The 24,329-nt window shown below is 41.5% G+C and overlaps 1 protein-coding gene across 11 annotated transcripts in view; it reads right to left on the bottom strand.

Annotated features, from left to right (window-relative positions):
• Positions 1-358: 358 nt before the first annotated feature.
• The window catches only part of evi5a (ecotropic viral integration site 5a), a 312,699-nt gene continuing 288,728 nt past the window's right edge, over positions 359-24,329 (bottom strand). For 10 of the 11 annotated variants that reach the window (XM_041207860.1, XM_041207861.1, XM_041207862.1 and 7 more), the window contains one exon: positions 1,544-3,174. In XM_041207860.1, the coding sequence (XP_041063794.1) occupies positions 2,836-3,174 (339 nt within the window). In that variant the 3' untranslated portion in view covers positions 1,544-2,835. Of the gene's footprint in view, positions 542-1,543; positions 3,175-24,329 lie in introns of those variants that run through there. The other variant, XM_041207864.1, reaches the window with a different exon arrangement.

Raw genomic sequence — 24,329 nt, 5'->3', positions numbered from 1 at the left:
AGCATGCTTGCATGCCTTTCACGTTCAAAACAACAGCAGCAATTACATGATATCCTCCACTCAAGTTGCTTCCCATCTACCGCCATGCTCTTTGCAGACATTACCAAACCCACTTTTAATGCTGGTACACGATGGGATAAGAGATGCAGATGCCTGGGCTTTTACCGCTGTGTTTACTTTTTCTTCATCTTCGAGACAATGATGGCTCATCTATTGACCAGTCATAGAAAAATGGGTAATTGGGGAAAGGGGGTTTATTAAATGTGGTCTTTGCTCTGGGGACTCAACTGAAGCCCCAATACACCTGGCATTAAATACCAAAATCCCAATATTTTGAATATATACTCAAGTACTCAAATAAATTTGCTGCCATTTTATTTTGCTAAATAAGCAAAAGCTTCATTGGGAAGGATGGCTCTTTAGGAAGGCTAATAGTTTGTAAACAACAGATAACATAGGTCCAAAAGCACAACAGAGAGGATGCTGGAACTCTAAAACAAAAACAGTAAATGCTGCAAATACTCAGCAGGTCTGGAAGCATCTGTGGAGAGAGAGAAACAGAGTTAATGTTTCGGGTTGTGACCCTTCATCAGAACACTGTTTATATTATACGACATAGGTGTAACATTTGGATAGATGTCTAATATTGGGAGATGAAAAATAACAGAAAAGTAATTTATTTTTGCAAAGGATTTTAAACCTTCACACTAAGGAATGACTGACCGCGTATAAATTTCTAATGAAATTCCCAGACAATGTTTGACCTGGCACACAGTTGAAACTTGCAAGTTATCTTATAACAACATGTGGTTACATCTCAACACTGAGACTGTCAGTTGTTTCCTTGAAATAAGGTCATTTTCTTAAACTACTCTAATGAATGTAAACTACAATGAGTGTGAAAATTAAAACAGATGCAGTGAGTTAAGGCAGAAATCTAAGGATTTAGTTGTTCAGCATTCTGACATTTACACCCCTTCTGGATCCATCTTTTGTTTCTTTACTTCTCCCATCACTACTCTCTTTGGTTCTAGCCCCCCAACTCTTTTGTCATTTAATTCCTCCTGTGTTCCACTCTATCAAAGACCTTCCCTTTTCTTATTTTTCCACCCTCCCCCATTTGCTCTACATTAACTTTTCCCAGTTCTGATATATATCCTGAAATGTTAACTCTCTCTCTCTCTATAGATGCTGCCAGATCTGCTGAGTAGGTCCAGCATCCACACCATAAGGATTTTTTCTTTTGATTGTAAAGCAATATGTTGGAAGATTAGTCAGAAAGATTAGGAAGGCACACATAACTGACAAAGACAAATTCACAAATTGCAGCAATTTGTCTGAAGTAATTTTGAAATTAATCTGTGCCTATCTAAGTGCCATTCTGCAGTGAAGTATTGCAACAATTTATTTGCAGTCAGAAGGACATGCTTATCTTAAAATATGGAACTTTGTATAAAATTCTCATTTCCTTCTTGGTTTTAAGATTATCGATTACTTCAGCAGTGAGAAACCCATTTTAAATAATGAGAAACAATATTATCCCTTTAAAATCATGAAAAGTTTATTTATTGTGATCATCATGTAATTTGAAGTTAAAAGAGAAACACTGATAGTGTTTATACAAGCATTCTCATTAGTGAAGTGAAAAAGCTAGTGTTAACAACTGCCAAGCAGAGCTAACTTACATTTACCAAGGATATTTTCGGAGGACGTTTCTTTACCTCTGCATAACAGAGTTTCTTGATAGTGTTTTTGTATTTTCTTGAGCGGTATGAACTAGGGTAACCAGTACATGACTATGTTGAAATCCCCAATTTTTTTAAGTGGCCGGTTGATACAATGATAGAAATGCAACACAATGCATTCCCAGTTAACATTAAAAGGTATTTATATTAAAGCTTAACTACATTTCTCTGTCATAACAAAGTAACACAAAATTAGATATTGCTGTAACACATATCACAGGTACATCACTATTTGTTATCAAACACCTCGAATGAAAACAGAAATAAAAGGGTAAAATCATGTAAAGGCCTATAAACAGCAATCTTAGTATTTGATTTTTTTAAATCTTAACAAAGTATTTTCTTGAAGATACAGATTTTTGTGCTGGGATCCTAAGCAAACCTGTGAGCTGCTTTTTTATAAAAACATGTTCCAATTGCACATATTCTTTGTACTGTGATGCCCAATTAAGACCGTCAACTAACAAATTACTGACCAAAGTGTGCCTTGAAGGCACCAACTCATTTAATTAATCCTCTGTTATGACCATTATGGTACATTTATGTCATAAACAAGTAAAATTTGTTCTCATTAGCATAAAATACAAATAATATTGCACAAGATGATGCATCTTTTTCATAAAGCAACCAATGTCCCAAGGGCTCACAATTCCATTGACTGAAGTATCAAGCAAAGGAAAACAAAATCTCCCATTCTAAATAAATTAGAAAGTGTGCATTTCAAGTTTTAAAAAAGGAGATACTGCATATAATACTGTCAACATCTTATCTCCTGTCCATTTCACACGCTCTCTCCCATACTTGCATGTGGCAACAACAATTATATTGAAAAAGTTTGGCAAAGGTTAAGGCAGACAAAAGAACGGGTAAAATGACCACCCCCCCCACCCCCCCCCATCAAAACAAATCCATTACGAAATTCAGTACATCATCTCCACCATTTCAATGGCAGACATCCATGTAATTCCTCACTTCAGTCCCTTTATGTTAATCAGCAGGCCAGACTGAAAGCTGCATTCAAGTCTGAATGATCGGAGCCTACCTGGTCTTTGATATGAACCAGAAAGCCTCATGTTGTTCACAGTGGTGGTCACACGGTGGTGGAGAAAGATTCTGCCTGTTTCTGACTCACTGTGCAGACATTCTGGTTACTAATCTGGCTATAGTGACCAGGATGTATTGTTTCATCCTCATTATCACTGTCTGTACTGTCCTCACTGTCCTTATCATTAGTTTCCATTTGTGCGTTTCTGCTGAGGTGGTGAAAATGGTGAGGAACCCCCCGGAGATCACGAACCCTCATGGAATCTGTAATTAGATCTTCATCAGAGGAGTGGAATGAATCATCGTCTGCTATATGGTTCACAATATGGATCCTATCAAAAGTGTGTGGGCCTGAGAAGCCCCTCTGTCCTTTTAGGCACATGACCTATTGAAAGAGGAGATGATTATTGTTATCATGCCACAGTCTTGAATATTTACCATTGGTAATATTTTCTTAAACATCTGGAACAGATCTACAATTTATCCTGTTTAAAAATGTTTCTGTCCGCAGTCAATTTCCTCAGACACGTTTTCCTATATATACCAACATCCAATGTTCTGGATACCGTCCAATTAATGCAGCTATTCTGCAATTGTTTCAGTTAAATAAACCACATCTTTAATTCAACTAACTGGCTACATTGGTTTAAACAGACCCTCAACATGCAGTTCCATTCCCTTTGGGATAAGTATATGTGTACATAATATAGCTGATGAATAGGCCTTGCTGTTACCATTAGAGTTACATCACCCTATTTAAAAGAAAGAAAAAGCCATAAGTATAGGATTGCCCACATTAACAGAGATGACAAAAATCACTGAATCAAGCAAATCCCATTAAAAGAGTGCTACAAATATACTGATTTCATCTCAGGACCAGCCTCTTCATCAGAACTGATTTGGTGAAGGGTCAACATCATAATCATTAATCTGTCTCATCTCTTTTCACATGATCACAGACAAGGTATGTATTATTACCATTTACCTCCCAACTTACCAACCCAGATTTTGAGGGTGTTTTTCTCTCAACTAGATTCTATACTTGCTTCTGAGACTGTTACTTTTTCATAATTAACAAATCAAATCGTGCAAATAAAGAATATTGAATTGTCCAATCAAGACAATAAAAATGATTGCTGGGTAGAGGGAATAAAAATACAAAACTGTACAGGAGGAAATTTCAGAATGAATTCACACAAAATTTCACAACTTATTGTTAGGTGTTTAAAAGTGATCTAATCTTTACTAAATATGGGTATCCTAATTCTACAGGAAAACTATTAGAAGGGGAAGCAAGAGCAGGAAATCCCAATTTCCAGGCATGACTGATTGGGATTTATTAAAAAATACATGTGCTGTATATCTATTAGTCTAACTCATTAGCACAAGGAATGCAAGGAAGCTCATAACTCTCCAAGAAAGCCAAAGAAATAAAAACATGGAAGTGATGTTAGTTTTTTTTAGCATATACAATTTTTAGCCTATACAAAGTATATATGTTACAGTATTAGGTTACTGAAGTACCCAATTATTCAAAGAAAAGTTTATGCCATAAGGAGATAAGTATACAATACAACCATTTTGAATCTGCATAAAGAAATTAAAATACGTGTGATGAGAATGACTATATTGTTGTAAGTGGAAGTTTCACTCATACAAATAAATGTGGTATGAACTGCACCAGTTAGGATGGACTGGGGACATACACAGCCAATTACTTACCTGAAGGAGACTGCCCCAGTCCGTTATGCATGTGGTGGAAGGAAGGAGTAAAAAGACAGTAATTTAGAAGAGGTAACACTACCTACACCACGGCATTAAAGACTTAATATGGATAAATTTGAAGCTCCTGACAAGAGCAAATACTAATAAATGAAGTGCTTGAATGTACAGCTGTACTCCAGGTTTTTATCAAGTTTGTCCCCTCCCTGCTTGATGGTATTGAATCTTTGCTGGTGAATGATTCAATAGGCATTGGCGGGGTGGGATGGGTGATGCTTTTGTAGCTTGATTAATTGGCTTTTATTCATATCTTTCCATTAGCAGGCTATTTGACCTTAAGATTACATCCCAAGTGGGCATTGCCCTAGCTTTACACATGCACATCCAGGAGGAGTCATTGGATAGTGACCAGGAGTGTATGAGCCTATGGATAATGGAACCAGGAAATGAGGTCTCTGTCCAAATTTCCTCTCCCTAACCCAGAGGCATTGAGGCCAATATATCAGAACAGATCAGCAATCAAGGCCTGGATCTTCCTATGGGGCTCAGTCATACACAGGGTAAAGTCAGAGCCATCATTGGAGGCCCGTTACATCTCCCCACTCCGATGTAGCATCATAAACAATATTAAACCTATACTGCAAAAATAATTTAGATTGGTAGCTTTTGTTACTCCAATTTTCTCCCTTTAGCCCTCTTTTTCAGAAAATGGTGCTATATGCTAGAATATCCTCTTATGGTCAGCAGTGAACTCGTCTCAGTGCCCATTCCCCACACGAGCTTATACAAAGTGTCGCCATGTTATTAATTCATTAGGACCATCGCAGCTGAATCTGGTGGTGCTCTCACACAAGGTCCATAGAAGTGCACTTCCAACAGGGATCACTGAGTTAACACTGCCAAATTATTCTCTCCGGCTAAGGAAATACTACCCAGTGCTATTTGCAGAGGAAAATAGATCTGTCAAAGTATAGTAGCAGCATGGCATCCTAATGTATATTCATTTTTTGTGTACACAATGGGATATTACATTGAAATGTTTTCCAAATTTGCACCTACCAGAACCTGTTTAGTCATTACCACACCTGCCACAGGACAGCACTATCCACTATGTGTGTAGTGAGGAACAGTTAAGAAAAAACACTATTTTAAACATACAAGAGATGTTTCATATTTTACAGTTACTAGTACCAAACTGATAAGTCATAAAGGCTGACCTGCACTATACTGATCCAAGTTATAATTCAGGCTCTGGCATCAATCGCTGACTAAGGAAAATGGAGCATTTTTGCTTTTACATTTGTGCAGAATTGATGCTTAATGTTAGCAGGGAACCAACAGTTCTGTTCAAAATGAAGTTTAAATAGCTCTTGGTTGCCCAGATTCCACAGACCATAAACTTTGACTTCTGCTAGCTGCAATTATTTTATCATAGTTTTGACATCGAAGTGGTGTGATACTACATTACTAATGTCACAGAGTCATATAGCACAAGAGGAGGCCATTCAGCCCATCAAATCTATGTCAGCTCACTGTAGAGGAATCCAATCAATCCATTCTCCATTCTATCTCTGTAATCCTGTAAGTTTATTTCTTTTAAATGTCCATCCAATTTCCTTTTAAAATAATTCATTGTTTCTGTTTCCACCACCCTCATGGGCAGGGATGTGATCTTATATCTTTTCTCTGAGTGCACCCAAATAGTAGTTTATAGTTACATAAGGTGGGCATGAAGGAAGGGACCCATTCTTTCCTGGACTTTCTCCAGTTTTATGCACAACCACAATTTACTTAGCCTGATGATCAGATGGCTATATGTGATTAAATCATGCTTGCTTTAAAGGGCATTCAGATTGCATCACAACAAGAAAATGGACCACCTTACTCCCAAAAGTGAGATCTGTGCTCTTGTGAATAGTGTGGGTTCCTTGCCTTAGTAGCAGACCCAGTATGCATGGGCTTTGGTCTAAGGGAGTAGTTAGTCTGCCATCACTTCAATAGTTCCCCAGTATTGGGAAGGTTGAAGGATAGTTACAACCAAAATCCAAGAGTGCACCTCTGTCATCACAGTTCCACCAGCACTCATTGGCCCAGGTGAGGATGTATATGAATTTTATTTGTGTTCTTAATTTCATCTACCGTAGTTCTGTCTGCTGGCAAATACTGCCTAGGTCATTCTGTAATTCCATACACTTTGTCCAGACTCTACGATTCCTGCTCCAAATTAGTATCATCTACCACCAAATATTTTGATCCAAATCTTTTAGGTAGATCAGCCATGATTCCTGAGGCACTCCACTCAGTATATCTTCCGATCTGATACAAGTTCCTAATTAGCACTTGCAGTTTCCCCTATTTCAGTTAATTCCTAATGAACCTTCAACTTTTATCTAGATACCCATTAACTTAAGCTTGTGCAGTAGCCTTACATGTGAACCTTTCATGCGAAACTTTATTGGCTATGGAAACTTAAGTACATTCTGTGATAGGACTTTCCGATGGGAACTTGTGATGTCACTTCCTTGCAAATGTCTAACAGGTAGAACAGGCAGATTCAATCCCTGTTGGTGGCTGTCATTTGCTGTTTTCATATGATCTCCTCCATTTTTTTTCAGTTATTGATTTAAGACTAAAGTTAGCTAGATTTAATACATTCCCTTTCTTGAAAACGGGTAGCACATTGGTTTATTTACAATCCGCTGGCATCTCTAATCTCCGCATGTTGATTGTCAGTTCTTTATCGATTTCAACTTTTGTTCCATTTAAGACCCTGGGGATTTAGCATTGTTTGAAGCCTTTAAGCCTGCCTATGACATTGATGCCAGTAAAAGTTTAGTCACAGAACCTCCTATACTAGCTGGCTTACTTCCCGTGAGTGCTCTCAGGAAGAAATCATTCAGTATGTTCTGAAGAGGCGTCTCTCCCCAAGATCTTGCCAGCCCTGTGAAGTATATCCAGCACTTTGTTTTTAATTTAATAAATTAAAACAACATTTTTTATTGATCTTCAGTTTCAACTATATGTGCATCCTTAATGGGCCTTCATTTTTGTTTGATAACCCTCTTCCTTGATAATACTGCAACTATGATTTATTCTCTTGTTGGTTTCTACAGCCATGTTCATTTTTAAGTTCCCTTACTGCACATCTGAGGCTTTCATTCATTAATTGTTGTGGCTTCTTGTATTCTTTGTAGTGGGTTCCTTCACCTTTCTCCCTATAGGCTTTGTTACTTATTTCTCTTTGCATTGTCTTATTAATTCATGAGACAAGTTCATTGATATCAGAACTCAGGGCAAAGGTGGCTGAAAGCATGGCCATCAATGATGGAGCAAGTAAAATCAGGGGTGTGCCAGAAAAATTGGATGAATGCACAGATCTCAAAGGTGACTACAGAGGTACGGAGTGCAAGACCATGGAGGGACTTGAAAACAAGGATGAAGATTTTAAAATCGAGGTGCTCTTGAACCAGGAGCTAGTGAAGGTCAGCATGCACAGGGGTGATGTGTGATTGATATTGGGCATTCTTTTCAGAAGCACCTGAAAACCTACTACTTTGATCAGGCTTTTGTCCTGATACCTCCTTCGGCTGCTCAGTGTTTTTATTGATATTAGTGCTGTTAAGCACCTTGGGATATTTTAATATGTTAAATGTGCCATAGAAGTGCAAGTTGTTGCTAATCTGAATAGGATAATACTTATTTAAACTTGTACATGTTCGTCCTTGGGATGTATTTATCCTCCTTACGGATTAGAATGTCATTAGCTGAAGCTTTCTTGAGGACTAACCAATAACTTTTGGTCCATTTTTCCCTCATTACTTGGGGCATAATTTTACATTCGGTATGCGGGGGCGGGTCCGACACACTGGAATATAAAATGAGGCGTGATGATGTCTGGCATGCGTCCTGATGTCATTGCGCCATCTCGTGATATTTGGTTTGGCGGGCACGTGCCAGAGTTGGCTGTGTGCCCGCCAATAATTGAAAGGCCTATTAAGGCCATTAATGAACTAATTAATTTCACATTTACACTGTCCGTCCAGTGGCTGGCGGCCTTTACATTTTTTAGGAAACCTCATCCAGGAGCGGGATGAGGTTTCCTAAAGCTAATACAACTCAAATAAAAAGTCTGAAAAATGAAAACATGTCCCAACTCATGTGACACAGTCACATGAGGGGCCATGTTTCATTAAATTTTTACTCAGCGCTATTTTAGCTCTACGCTACCGCTCGTGTCCCATGTTAGGTGGGCCTTAATTGGCCCGCCCGGGTGAAATTGCGGTGTGGAGCAGATTGCGGGCAGCCATCGGCTCCGCGACCAGCCCCACCCGACCAATGAAAAATTCTGGCCCTGAAGTTTGCCCTTTCATAGTTGCAAAGTTAATCACTAGCATTTTGTATTGCTTTATCCCAAATCTTGCCAAATGTAATCATATTATGACTGACGTCATTCAGAGCTGCCAAAACATTCCTGTTCTTCATAAAACAGTGGATGAGAATGCGGCCATGTACAAAATCATTACTTCAGATTCTAGACCACTTGGGGCTTTTCAGTTCATATAAGCTGGTTAAAGTTCTCGACCCTCAATGTCTGCTTAAACATTTCTTCCTTGTCACTTCAAAGAATAATCTATCCTCATCTTTATTTAGATCTATGAAATTTAAGAACTCCTTTGCTCCCTTCACTTTACAAAAACATACAGCCAAATGATCTCACAGAAAGATAAAAGCAAAATACTGCGGATGCTGGAATCTGAAATAAAAACAGAAAATGCTGGAAAAGCTCAGCAGGCCTGGCAGCGTCTGTGGAGATAAAAACAAAATTAATGTTGCGTTTAGATAGGGGGACGTGGTGACATAGTGGAATAGTCACTGGACTAGTAATCCAGAGACCCAGGGTAACTCATGTCCTTTAAGGAAGAAAATCTGCTGACCTGACATGGTCTGGCCTACATGTGACCACAGCAATGTGGTTGACTCTTAAATACCCACTGAAATAGGGCAATTAGGGTTGGGCAATAAATGCTGGCTTAGCCAGTGATGCCCACATCCCATGAATGAATGACTCTTCATCAGAGCTAAAGGGAGGTAGAAATGTAATGGATTTTATACTGTTTAAGAGGGGGTGGAGCAAGTGGACCCAAAAAGGTCAGGGATAGGTGGGAGCTCAGGAGAAATATGACAAAGGTGTCATGTACATAAGTGAAAGGGAGTGTTAATAGTAGTGTTAAAGACTAAAGAAAATGTTAATAGTGGTATACAGGTAAGATAGCAGAATGTGTTAACAGCAGAACAAGGGTCAGCGGTCTGTGAAAGCAAAACATACCTTGAAGAGGCTGAGCACCAACTCTCAGACACTTCTTCCTGCCTCCCCCTGGACCATGACCCCACCACTTGTTTCCAGGACTGTCACTGACATCATCGCCTCTGGAGATCTTCCCTCCACAGCTTCCAACCTCAGTCTCCCAACCCTGCACAGACCACTTTTACCCCCTTCCCAAAATCCACAAAGAGGACTGTCCTGGCAGACCCATCATGTGAGCCTGCTCCTGCCCCACGGAGTTCACTTCTTCATATCTTGACTTCATTCTCTCTCCCCTTGTCCAGTCTCTTCCCACCTACATTTGCGGTTCCTCTGTTGCCCAATTTCATATCAACAATTTCCAGTTTCTTCACCCTAACTGTCTCCTCTTCACTATGGATGTCCAGTCCCTCCACACCTCTGTACCCCACGAGTACAGTCTGAGGGGTCTCCACTTCTTCCTAGAACAAGGGCCTGAACAATCTCCATTCACCACCACTCTCCTCTGCCTGGCTGAACTTGTTCTCCCACTGAACAGTTTCTCCTTTAACTTGTGTCACTTCCTCCAAATAAAAGGAGTGGCTATGGGTACCTGCATGGGCTCGAGGTATGCCCGTCTTTTTGTGGGGTATGTGGAACATTCCTTGTTCCATTCCTACTCAGGCCCCCTCCCACAAATCTTTTTCCGGTGCATCGATGACTGTATTGGTGCCGCTTCATGCTCTTGTCAGGACCAGGAAACATTTAACGATTTTGCTTCCAATTTCCACCACTCTCTCACCTTCACATGGTCCATCTCTGACACTTCCCTTCCCTGACCTCTCTGTCTCCATTTCTGGTGATAGACTGTGTACCAATATTCATTACAAGGCCACCGACTCCCACAGCTACCTTGGCTACAGCTCCTCACACCCCACTTCCTGTAAGGACTCCATCCCATTCTCTCAATTCCTTCGCCTCTGTCGTATCTGTTCCAATGATGCTACTTTCAAAAACAGTGCTTCTGACATGTCTTCCCTTTTCCTTAACTAAGGGATCCCCCCCGCCACTGTGGTTGACAAGGCCCTCAACTGTGTCCGACTCATTGCCCACACCTCTGCCCTCACCCCTTCCCCTCCCTCCTTGAACCATGATAAGGTCCCCCTTGTCTTCAGTTTTCACCCCACCAGCCTCTGCATCCAAAGGATCATCCTCTGCCATTTCCGCCAACTCCAGCATGATGCCACCACCAATCACATCTTCCCCTCAGCATTCTGTAGGGACTGTTCCCTCCGTAACAACCTGGTCCACTCCTCTATCACCTCCAACTCCTCATCCTCTTCCCACGGCACCTTCCCATGCAATCTCAGAAGATACAACACCTGCTCCTTTACCTCCTCCAAGGCCTCAAACACCCCTTTCAAGTGAAGCAGCACTTCACTTGCACCTCCTTCAGTTTGGTTTGCTGTATTCGCTGCTCCCAATGAGACAAAGTGCAGACTGGCTGACCGCTTTGCGGAACACCTTTGCTCAGTCCGCAAGCATGACCCAGACCCTCCTGTCGCTTGCCAATTCAACTCACCACCCTGCTCTCATGCTCACGTGTCCTTGGTCTGCTGCAATGTTCCAGTGAAGGCCAACACAAACTGGAGGAACAGCACCTTATCATCCGATTAGGCACTTTAATACCTTCTGGATTCAACATTGAGTTCAACTACTTTGGACCATGAATTCTCTCCTTCATCTTCACTCCTTTAATTAATCAATATATTTTTTCCTAACTCCCCAACTAATTCCCCCTCCGCATAAAAACAGGGCCATCTGTCACTTGTTTTTTATATGCTTTGCTTTTAACACATTTGGCTATCTTACCTTTATGCCACTGTCTGCACTTTCTTTAGTCTTTAACACTACTATTGTCTTGTGTCTATGACATCTTTGTCAAATTTTTCCTGAGTTCCCACCTTCTATTTTGCTCCACCCTCTCTTAAACAGTATAAATCTTATCACATTTCTACCTCTCTTTATCTCTAAAGGGTCAGATGGACTTGAAATGTTAATTTTGTTTCTCTCTTCACAGATGCTGCCTGACATGCTGAGTTTATCCAGCATTTTCTGTTTTTATCTCATAAAAAGGTCTATGCTACACCAGTGTTGGTTTACTTCATCTCAGTTGTTGTTGAGATATCAAGCTGTTTGACATCAACACTCTTTACTGTTTATTCTCATCGTCATCACTGGAAGCTTTTTCATATATATATTATATACACACACATATAAATATACACACGTATATCTATTGATATACAAAATATACACACATATACACAGGGACACACCCAGCCTTATTAATAGGTTAAGTCTAGACTTCACAGTATTCTTTTCTAAAAATTTGATCTTTGATATAAATTTTCAGTGTTGCTTACTCCTCTTCCATATTGCTGGTTTACTCTCTCTATGAGGACATCAGTGCTGATCTACAACACTGTCAAATACTCAACAAAAATTGTCCAGATAGGTCCTGTCCACAAAAAGGGGAACAAGTCAAATCTTGGCAATTACCTCCACATTACTCTGTTCTCAACCATCCACAAAGTGATGGAAGTTGTTGTTGACAGTGCTATCAAGTGACACTTATGCACCAATAACTTTGTTTACTAATGTTCAGTTTGGGTTCTACCAGGGAGACTCAGCTTCAGGTCTCATTAGAGCCTTGGCCCAAACTTTGAAAGAAAAAAGTAGAATTCCAGGGGTGAGGCGAGAGTGACTGCCCTTGACATTACAGCAGCATTTGACTGAGTGCGGTATCGAGGAACCCTAGCAAAACTGAAGTCAATGGGAATCAGGGAGGTCGGGGTACGTTGAGACATTCCGCTGGTTCGATTTGTACCTAGCACAAAGAAGAATGACGATGGTTGTTGGAGGCCAATCAGCTGAGTGCCAGGACATTGCTGCAGGAGTTTCTCGGGGTAGGGTTCCAGGCCTCACCATCGTCAACTGCTTCATTATAGAGTCATGGAGATCTACAGCACAGAAAAAGGCCCTTCAGCCTATCGAGTCTGCGCCGGTCAAACAAGTACCTAACTATTCTAATCCAATTTTCCAGCACTAGGCCCGTAACCTTGTATGCCATGGCATCGCAAGTGCACTTCCAAATACTTCTTAAATGTTATGAGGGTTTCTGCCTCTACCACCCTTTCAGACAGTGAGTTCCAGATTCCCACCACCCTCTGGGTGAAAAAATTCTTCCTCACATCCCCTCTAAACCTCCTGCCCCTTACCTTAAATCTATGCCCCATGGTTATTGATCCTTCCAACAAGAGAAAAAGTTCCTTTCTGTCTACCCTATCTATGCCCCTCATAATTTTATACACCTCAGTCATGTGCCCCCTCAATCCCCTCTGCTCCAGGGAAAATAATCCCAGTCTATCCAATCTCTCCTCATAACTAAAACTCTCCAGCCCAGGCAACATCCTGGTAAATCTCCTCTGCACTCTCTTTAGTGCAAACACATCCTTCCTGCAATGCGGATTCCAGAACTGCACGCCATACTCTAGCTGTGGCCTAACCAACATTTTATACAGTTCCAGCATAAAGGCAAATATCCCATGTTACCTTAAGGGACCAGTGGACATGCACACCAAGGTTCCTCTGATTCTTGGTACTTCCCAGGGTTCTACCATTCACCATGTATTCCCATGCCTTGTTTGTCTGGTTTCATTCCTTATTGAATTTTCTGTAGCAGTTTGATACATCTGAGTGGCTTGCTAGGCCACTTCAGAGGGCATTTAAGAGTCAACCATATTGCTGTTGGTCTGGAGTCACATGCAGGCCTTTTGTCTTTATCCAATCCTGTACATCCCTTGACATCCAGGGTTCCCTGGATTTGTTGCTCCCAACCCTTTGTCTTTACTGGAATATGTTGGCCCTGTGCTCTCCCTATTTCCTTCTTGAATGAGTCTCACTGCTCTGACACAGATTTACCTAAAAGTAGCTGCTCCCAGTCCACTCTGGCCAAATCATATCTGCTCTTATTAAATTCAGCCTTCCCCTAATTTAGAACTCTGATTTCTGGCCCATCCTTGTCCTTTTTCCATAACAACCTTGAATCTAACGGATGATCACTTTCTGCAAAATGTTCCCCGACTACCACCTCTACCACTTCCTGGCTCCATTTCCTAAAATTAAGTCCAGGACCAGCCCCTTTCTTGTAAGCCTTCTACGTAGTAGCTTAAAAAGCACTCCTGGATGCATTTTAAGAATTCTGCTCCCTCTAAACCTATCACAATATGACTAACCCAGTTAATGTTGGGGAAGTTGAAATCCCCCACTATTACTACCCTATTATTTTTACACTTCTCTGAAATTTGCCTACATATCTGCTCTTCTATTTCTCTCTATTTGGGGGCCTATAGCACACTCTCAGCAATGTGATTGCTTCTTTTGTGTTTTTCAGTTCTACCCACATGGCTTCATTTGAGGAGCCTTCTAAGGTGTCATGCCTCTATACTGTTGTAATTGATTCCTTGATCAATATTGCGATACCCTCTCCTCTTTTACCTCCTTCCCTGTCCCATCTGAAGACCCTATATCCTGGAATATTGAGCTGCCAATCCTGCCCCTCTCTCAACCATGTCTCTGTGACATCAATGACATCATACTTCCATGTGTTAATTTATGCCCTCAGTTCATCTGCCTTATTCGTCAGACTCCTTGCATTAAAATAAATACCATCCAACCTTGCCAAATCCCCTTGTGCCTTAACTGGCCTATAATTTCTATGCCTTCCAGACTCACTTGCTCTTTCTTCTAATTTTAGCTGTGCATCTCCCCCTGCTGAACATCCTCTCAGAATCCCACCCCCCTGCCAAATTAGTTTAAACTTTCCCCAACAGCACTAGCAAACCCCCCCGCAAGAAAATTGGTCCATTCCAGTTCAGGTACAACCAGTCTGCCTTGTACAGGTCCCACCGCTCCCAGAAATGGTTCTAATGTCCCAGAAATCTAAAGCCCTCCCTCCTGCACCATCTCTCCAGCCATACATTCATCTGGACTAAACTCCTATTTCTATACTCACTAGCGCATGGCACCAGAAGTAATCCAGAGATTACTACCTTTGAGGTCCTGTTTTTTAATCTGCTTCCTAGCTCCCTAAATTCTGCTTGCAGGACCTCATCCCTCTTTCTACCTATGTCATTGGTACCAATATGTTCCACGATCTGTCTATTTGCCCTCCCTTTTTAGAATGACCTGCAGCTGTTCAGTGACATCCTTGACCCTGGCACCAGGGAGGCAACATGCCATCCTAGAGTCAAGTCTATGGCTGCAGAATGTCTGTCTGTTCCCCTTACTATCGAGTCTCTTACCACTATTGCTCTTCCCCTCTTTATCCTAGAGCCCATCCCCAGCCCCATCCCCATCCCCGTGCAGCTGAGCTGCTCACAGTGCTATGAGCGTGGCTGCACTCCTCAGAGAAACTGTCACTCTCACCATTATCCAACACAGAAAAACAGATCTCGAGTGAGATGCACCCTGGGGATTTCCTGACTACCTGCCTGACACCTTTCTTCTTACGGATGGTCATCCATTCCCTCTCTGGCTGCAATTCCGTCAGCTGTGGGGTGACCACATCTAAAAATGTGCTATCCACAAAACTCTCAGCCTGATGGGTGCATCTCAGTGCCTCCAGCTGTTGCTCAAGCTCCGAAACTCAGAACTCAAGTACCTGCAGATGGTGGCACTTCTTGCACACGTGGTCGGTCAGAGGGCAAGGAGTGTCTAGGACTTCCCACATGTTGCAGGCAGTACAAAACATAGGACTGAGCTGCCCTGCCATGCCTCTAGTTGAAAAAAAACCCTTACTTTTAAGTTAAATAAAGTAAAAATAAAGTTAAATTATTTATGTGCTTTAAATAAAAACAAGAACTCTTACCTTTCCTTAGCTTAATCTGTTTTAAACTGGAGAAAAAAAACTGGAGAAAAAAACTTACCCACAACTCACCAATCAGCTCTCACCTTTGTGCTGACGTCACTTTTTGAAGCTTTCCTGCACTCGTGCTGGTTTTGATCTCTCCACTGCTCTCTCGTGCTATCTAGTAATGTCACTCTTGTTATTTTCAACAAGAAATGACTACAGGACACTCTTGCCAGACTGCTTCACCTCGATGCTGACTGCAGGACACTCTTCAGACTGACCTTCCTTCCAGCATAAGGTCAGAAGTGCGAATGTTCACTGATGATTGTACAATGTTCAGTACCACATGCAGCTCCTCAGATACTGAAGCAGGCCAAATGAAACAAGACCTGGACAATATCCAGGCTTGGGCTGACAAATGGCAAGTAACATTCGTACCTCCCAAGTGCCAGACAATGGCCATCTCCAACAAGGGAGAGTATAACTAACTCCTCTAGGCATCACCATCACTAAATTCCATGTGATCAACATGCTTGGGCGGAGCGGGGATGGGTTGCTGGTGGTGGTGCCAGAGAGCAGAAACTTAACTAGCCCAGTCATATAAATACTGTGGATACAAAAGCAGGTCAGAGGCTGGGAATTTTGTAGTAATTAAGCTCCTGTCTCCCCAAAGCCTGTCCACCATCTACAAGGCATGAGTGAGGAGTGTGATGGAATATGCTCCACTTGCCTCTACAAGTGCAGCTCCACTGTGATAGCAGGATGTACCACCTACAAGATGCACTGCAGCAACTTGCCGAGGTTCTTTTGACAGCACCTTCCAAACCCATGACCTCCAGCACCTAGAAGGACAAGGACAGCAGAGACATGGGAACATCACCAAGCTACATGCCATCATGACTTGGAACTATATCGTCAATCCTTCACTGTGGCTGTGCCAAAATTCTGGCACCCTCTAACAGCACTGCACGGACTGCAATGGTTCAAACATGGACAAAAGAGCTGAACTCCTAAGGTGAGGTGAAAGTGACTGCCCTTGATATCAAGGCCGCATTTGACTCAGTGTGGCATCAAGGAGCCCTAGCAAAACTGGAATCAATGGGAATCAGGCAGAAAACTCTCCGCTGGTTGGAGCCATACCTAGCACAAAGGAAGATGGTTATGGTTGTTAGAAGTCACTACCACCTTCTCAAGGGCAGTTATGGGTGGGCAAAATATGGTGGCCTTGCGAATGATGCTTACACCCCACAAATGAAAAAATTGTTCCTGTGCATATGCTGTTGTCCTTCTACTTGGCAGAAGTCTCAGATTTGGAACGTCCTATCAAAGCAGCCAAGGTGAGTTCTGCAGGCCATCTTGCAGATGGTACTCATTAGTGCCAATAAGCACATTGAGTGATGCCTATCCCATCTTCACAACCTCCCTTGCCCAGAACTCATCCTGTGTTCTAGGAATCTACATCCACCTTACAAGACTATCTTTGCAGCTAGGCATTGAGATATCTAATCTTTTATTGTCTGTCTTGTCCAGTGTTCAACATCCCTGAAAAATTCTGAGATTACTTTTCTGAGGTCTTTCACTTCAACTAGATCATAACTCCCTAAATTTTTTCTGCAACACTTCCATCCTACTCTTTCCTACATAGTTGGTGTCTCTGTGAACCACAATTTTTGACTTTTAAAAAAAAATTTTTTTCACCTTATTTGTTAGTTCCCTTACCCTGTTCCGTTCAGAACTCTTGGTCGCTGTTGCAAATCAGGCCTTATGTGTTCATTATTATGGGAATCCTCCCAACAACTAATTGTAAACTTTTCTTATGGAATGTTTCCTTCAGAGTGGTAACTTTTTTGTTCTGGAGTTGCATCCCTATATTTTTAATATTGTCCTCATCATAGATATCAGCAGTTGCATTTGTCCAGACCCACTCTGGCTTCTGCTGTTTCCCAGGCTGGTAATTTTTTAAAAATTAATTTATGGGATGTGGGCTTCGCTGGCTGGGCCAGCATTTATTGCTCATCCCTAATTGCCCTTGAGAAGGTGGCGGTGAGCTGCCTCTTGAACTGCTGCAGTCCATGTGGTGTAGGAACACCCACAGTGCTGTTAGGGAGTTCCAGGATTTTGACTCAGCGACAGTGAAGGAACGGCATTATATGGTGAGTGACTTGAAGGGGAACTTCCAGGTGGTGGTATTCCCATCTATCTGCTGCCTTTGTCCTTTTACATGGTATTAGTCGTGGATTTGGAAGGTGCTGTCTGAGGAGCCTTGGTGAATTCCTGAAGCGCATCTTGTAGATGGTACACACTGCTGCTACTGTGGTGGTGGAGGGAGTGAATGTTTATGGATGTGGGGCTAATCAAGCGGGCTGCTTTGTCCTGGGCGGTGTCAAGCTTCTTCAGTGTTGTGGGTGCTGCACACATCCAGGCAAGTGGGGAATATTCCATCACGCCTTGTAGATGGTGGACAGGCTTTGGGGAATCAGGAGGCGAGTTACTCGTCGCACGATTCCTAGCCTCTGACCTGCTCTTGTAGTCACAGTATTTATATGGCTAGTCCAGTTCAGTTCCTGGTCAATGGTAACCCCCAGGATTTGGACAGGTTAGGAGAATGGGCAAAGAAGTGGCAGATGGAATACAACGTGGGGAAGTGTGAGGTCATGCACTTGGTAGGAAGAATAGAGGCAAAGACTATTTTCTAAATGGGGAGAGAATTCAGAAATCTGGAGTGCAAAGGGACTTGGGAGTCCTAGTCCAGGATTCTCTTAACCTTAACTTGCAGGTTAGTCGGTAGTTAGGAAGACAAATGCAATGTTGGCATTTATTTCGAGAGTTCTAGAATATAAAAGCAGGGATGTGCTGCTGAGGCTTTATATGGCTCTGGTCAGACCACATTTAGAATATTGTGAGCAACTTTGGGCCCCGTATCTCAGGAAGGATGTGCTAGCCCTGGAGAGGATCCAGAGGAGGTTCACGAGAACGATCCCAGGAATGAAAGGCTTAACATATGAGGAACGTTTGAGGTCTCTGGGTCTATACTCGATAGAGTTTAGAAGGATGAGGGGGGATCTGATTGAAACTTACAGAATACTGAAAAGCCTGGATAGAGTGGACGTGGGGAAGATGTTTCCATTAGTAGGAGAGACTAGGACCCGAGGGCACAGCCTCAGAGTAAAGGGAAGACCTTTTAGAACAGAGATGAGGAGAAACTTCTTTAGCCAGAGAGTGGTGAATCTATGGAATTCATTGCCACAGAAGGCCGTGGAGGCCAGGTCATTGAGTGTATTTAAGACCGAGATAGATAGGTTCTTGACTAGTAAGGGGATCAAAGGTTACGGGAAGAAGGCAGGAGAATGGGGTTGAGAAACTTATCAGCCATGATTGAATGGTGGAGCAGACTCGATGGGCCGAATGGCCTAAGTTCTGCTCCTATGTCTTATGGATGTTGATAGTGGGGGATTAGTGATGGTAATGCCTTTGAATGTCAAGGGGCGATGGTTAGATTCTCTCTTGTTGGAGATGGTCATTGCCTGACACTTGTGTGGCACGGACGTTACTTGCCAATTGTCAGCCTAAGCTTGGATATTGTCCAGATCTTGCTGCATTTGGACATGGACTGTTTCAGTATCTGGTGCTGATTATTGCGCAATCATCAGCGAACATCCTCACTTCTGACCTTATGATGGAAGTAAGGTCATTGATGAAGCAGCTGAAGACGGTTGGGCTGAGGACACTACCTGCAGTGATGTCCTGGACCTGAGATGACTGACTTCTAACAACCACAACCATCTTCCTTTGTGCTAGGTATGGCTCCAACCAGCGGAGCGTTTTCTGCCTGATTCCCATTGACTCCAGTTTTGCTAGGGCTCCTTGATGCCACACTCAGTCAAATGCAGCCTTGATATCAAGGGCAGTCACTTTCACCTCACCTTAGGAGTTCAGCTCTTTTGTCCATGTTTGAACCAAGGATGTAATGAGGTCAGGAGCTGAATGGCCCTGGCAGAACCCAAACTGTGTGTCAGGGAGCAGATTATTGTTAAGCAAGTGCCGCTTCATAGCACCGCTGATGACCCCTTCCATTAATTTGCTGATGATCGAGAGTAGACTGATGGGGCAGGAATTGGCTGGGTTGGATTTGTTTTGCATTTTGTGTACAGGACATACCTGGGTAATTTTCAACCTAGCTGGGTAGATGCCAGTGTTGTAGCTGTACTGGCACAGTTTGACTAGGGGTGTGGCAAGTTCCGGAGCACAAGTCTTCAGTACTATTGCCAGAATATTGTCAGGGCCTGGAAACTTTGCACTATCCAGTGCCTTCAACTGTTTCTTGATATCACGTGGAGTGAATCGATTTGGCTGAAGCTGGAATCTGTGATGCTGGGGGACCTCTGAAGGAGGCCAAGATGGATAATCCACTTGGCCCTTCTGGCTGATGATTATAGCAAATGCTTCAGCCTTATCTTTTGCACTGATGTGCTGGGCTCCCCCATCATTGAGGATGGGGATATTTGTTGAGATTCCTCCTCCACTGAGTTGTTTAATTGTCCACCACCATTCCTGACCGGACGTAGCAGGGCCGCAGAGCTTAGACCTGATCCGATGTTTGTGGGATCGCCTGGCTCCATCTGTCACTTGTTGCTTATGCTGTTTGACATGCAAGTAGTCCTGTGTTATAGCTTCACCAGGCTGATACCTCATTTTTAGGTATGCCTGGTGCTGCTCCTGGCATGCCCTCCTGCACTCTTCATTGAACCACTTCCTTCACCTGTACTTCATTATCTGTAGGAGAGCACCTCTGGGATGTTTCCTTCAGAAAAATTGTGTTATGTTGCAGAGCACAGCCGCTGGACCTCGAGCTGATATTCCTCAGTTCAAGCATCACAACCCTCCGATGAACATTCTTTTGCAGGCTTTGTTCCTTGTTACAACAGAACTTCATTGGCTGTAAAGCACTTTGGAATATTCTGATGTTGTTAAAGATGCTATATAAATGCAATTTTTTCATTCCTGTCTTTAGATCTCCACATCACCTACGTGTTGGACACATATTGTGGTCCATTTTAACCTAAACATCAAGTTTTGCACCCCATCTGAGTTTACTCTCCACTGTAGGCATGAAGAGTAACATTCGATGTGTTGTAAAATAGGGGTTCCACCCAGTGCTGTGGGCTTCACCCAGTGAGTTAGATTAAAATTGACCTCATAAGCTGAGATCCAAATACCACTGTTTCTGTTCTTCTAATTGTTGCCACTCACTATCAATTTCCTCACGAATTTTTATCTTTTATCCGTCCTGATGATATAACATTTTTTTATATTCGTTCATGGGATGTGGGTATTGCTGGCTAGGCATTTATTGCCCATGTTCAGAGGGCATTTAAGAGTCAACCACATTGCCAGACCAGGTAAGGACAGCAGATTTCCTTCCCTAAAGGACATTAGTGAACCAGATGGGTTTTTCTGACAATCTGCAATGGTTTTGTGGCCATCATCAGACCTTTAATTCCAGATTTTTACTGGATTCAAATTTCACCACCGGTTGTAGTGGGATTCAAACCCAGGTTCCCAGGCTGTTAACCTGGCTCCCTGGAATACTAGTCCAGTGACAATACCGCTATGCCACTAACTACCCTAATTCAGACTCACTCTACAAGAACAAAACTCCCCTTTTTACCTTCTCTAGGCTTAAATTTCCTCTGCCATTTTTACTGCTACTAAAATCTCTTTGTGCTTGCATAACCAGTTTTTCATAGAATGGTTACAGTACAGGAGGCCGTTCAACCCATTCTGTCCCTACCAGCTCTGTGCAAAAGCAACACACTTAGTCCTACTCCCTCGTAGCCCTGGAAATTCTTTCTGCAAGTTTTTGTTTTATCAAGAGTTACTTTCAGTCATGCTCTTGATGGTCTCCCACTCTTGCATACTGTAAATATATTGCAATTTATTACCTTACAAACAATATTTGAAAAAAGTATTTGAATATGTAATTACCTCAAAGTTATCTTCATTGTACTATCACTCTCAATTAGGTGGGCGGAAGAGTGTGGATTGGAAGCACAATCTAGCTGTGGATTTTTGCGCTTTTGCTGAAGAGATAGGCCCTTAAGGCCCTTAACACCTAACTTGAACAGCAGAGTAAGAAAGAAATTTCTAGTCTGCTGCTCAAATTAGGTTAGAAATGAAACATTTTAATCTAGATCAAAACACTGCAATTTAGAGAAGATTTGCCTGATCTGCACCAACTATAAAATGTTATTACTATATACAGTAGGATTTATAAAGAGTTAATGGGAGAATTTCAATCTGGTAAACAAGGGTGTCCAAACTGTTACCACTGGAGCACACATTTTTCTTTGTAAAACAGGCCCTTCCTCCAAAACCCTGGTTAATCCCTTGAAGCCTAAACAACTTTATCCAATTTACGCTTGTATTTCATTACGTTGGTTTGTTTGGTTTGAATAAAGTGGGTTTAGGAATATGCATATAACCTGATCTTCACTGTGAAGAGGCTGTGGGTAGCTGGTGCAATGAGCAAAGATTGGTCAACAACATTTAATACAGGATTTGAGTACATGAAGCAATCTGTGCTTGAGGAGAAAGCCAATCTTGAAAGGAGACAACTCTAAATACTACCTCAGTGTTGGCCAATATAGGTGGGAAAGATCTTGTCAGGGTAAATCTGCATGTATACACTTCTTAAACATTTTGAGAGTTTTGCAAAACAGGAAGTGGGAAGAGAAGTGCAATAGGACGCAACTAAGTGCTTCATACATTGAGCCCTAAGTCAAGGCCTTTGTTGTTTTTTCATCAGCTTCGCTAATTTTTGAAATTAATTTATCTTCTGTTGTCCCTGATATCAATTGCTGAATACGAACTGTTAAGTTGCTCCTAGTAAGAAAATACAGCATGTTAGCAGCAGGAAAAGTTTTCTTGAGGTGTCTTCAGATTTTGAAGTCTATGTATAATGCTGAAATACACTTGGCAAAAGACCAATTTAGCTTGCAGAAAAGCAGAATTGATCATATTTTGGAAAGGAAAAACTTGTGTGCAATGATTGAAAATAAATGCAGCTCCAGAGACAAACCACTCAGTATTATGGGTGCAGCAGAAACTCCTGAGTGATGTCTATCAATGAAAAATAACTGTATATCCCACATATGTGCTAAGTTGCAGAAAAGGCTATGTGAATAGATAGATAGGATGATGCCCAAAGGTATAAGGACATTTGAGTCTCTCCCACAGCTCTTCCTTCCTAAGGCTACAGCCCAAGCAAACTAGAGGGAAGAAAGGGAGACACTTAAGATTTTGACAATCGAGATATTTCTTATTCTTAACATCAATTTTGTGTAAAAAAAATTATATTATAATTCTTTAATCAGATACTAGACACTTTATAACTGGCTGGAAGACCTAGCTTCTTTGTACATGGTTAGGATATAATTCATATACATTATAATAGAGAAAATATAATTTGAAGCATATGACAAGAATGTCATAAACGTGAGGGTTTTAAAAGGATATTGAATGACATCTAAGCTGAAATCAATCTATCAGGCTTGAACATATTTCCAACCCTTTTTAAAAGTTCTTTATTTTCCTTCGCGTGGGAGTATGCACATTTGAATTCTCATCTTGTAAGACTCCTGCCATTGTGGTGCTGTATTCTGCTGTATGGCTTCTTGTAACAGAATCAATTATTTTTATTAAAAGAGGTCCAGATTGGAACTGAACAGCATCAACTGACAGGAAGTGTTGAAAAACTGAAAAATGCGTCCTGGATTTTAATGCTCTGTTTAAACGATAGCAATGCGAAACACACCTTTCAATGGATGTTGGTCATTGCTGATCAGTGAACCATAAACAGAACTTTAGCATTAAATATTAATCCTCAGACAGTGAACAGGAAATGTGAGACCCTTTTGCTGAACCGAATTATCATCTGCATCAAGAATATCAATACTCTTCAGCGTAAGCCGCAAAAATTGAAGAAAAAAATCTGCTCAAGTGTAAACGTGCTAAAGATTAGCACTAGCAAAGAACCTGAAACCAGAAGGTTTCCAGTGAATCAGAACAGGAAACCAGAATAAAGCTAACTCTGGTAGGTCATGACTTCTCGATTACTGTAAAATAGAAAATCATGATTTGAATCCACTGGCTATCTGTGCTGAGTCTGGCATCACATAAAAGGTTAAGTGATTTAAGCTTGAGCTGAAGAAGCTTTCAGAAACCTAACCACATGTTTTTTTTACATTAACCTGTGCATGACCTTGATTTGCAGTTTGGAATTTGAACTGGAATAAGTTGAAAAAAAAGTGTTCTAACTTCCCCTACTAATTTGGATTACTCAAAAAATAATCAATGATTCTTCTAGCCATTGACTGACAACAAAACTAGAGCAAATAAATCATAAGGGCCTGCATCAGTATATCAGAAATACAAAACATGTTTTCCTATATTTGGAGAACACACAAGTATACATGAAAGTGTATTGTGTACAAGATTTACAAAGTAAAATTCAGTTAACATTATTAAAAAAATTTAGCACTCTGATATAAGTTTTTGGTTTGTCTATTTTAAAACTACTAACATGTCTAGATTTTATTTGGTTCAATGTTAAATATTAGGCAAG

This window comes from Carcharodon carcharias, chromosome 16 (assembly GCF_017639515.1).
Source record: "Carcharodon carcharias isolate sCarCar2 chromosome 16, sCarCar2.pri, whole genome shotgun sequence".
NCBI classification, from domain to species: Eukaryota; Metazoa; Chordata; class Chondrichthyes; order Lamniformes; family Lamnidae; genus Carcharodon; species Carcharodon carcharias.
This window is presented reverse-complemented; position numbering and strand designations above follow the sequence as displayed.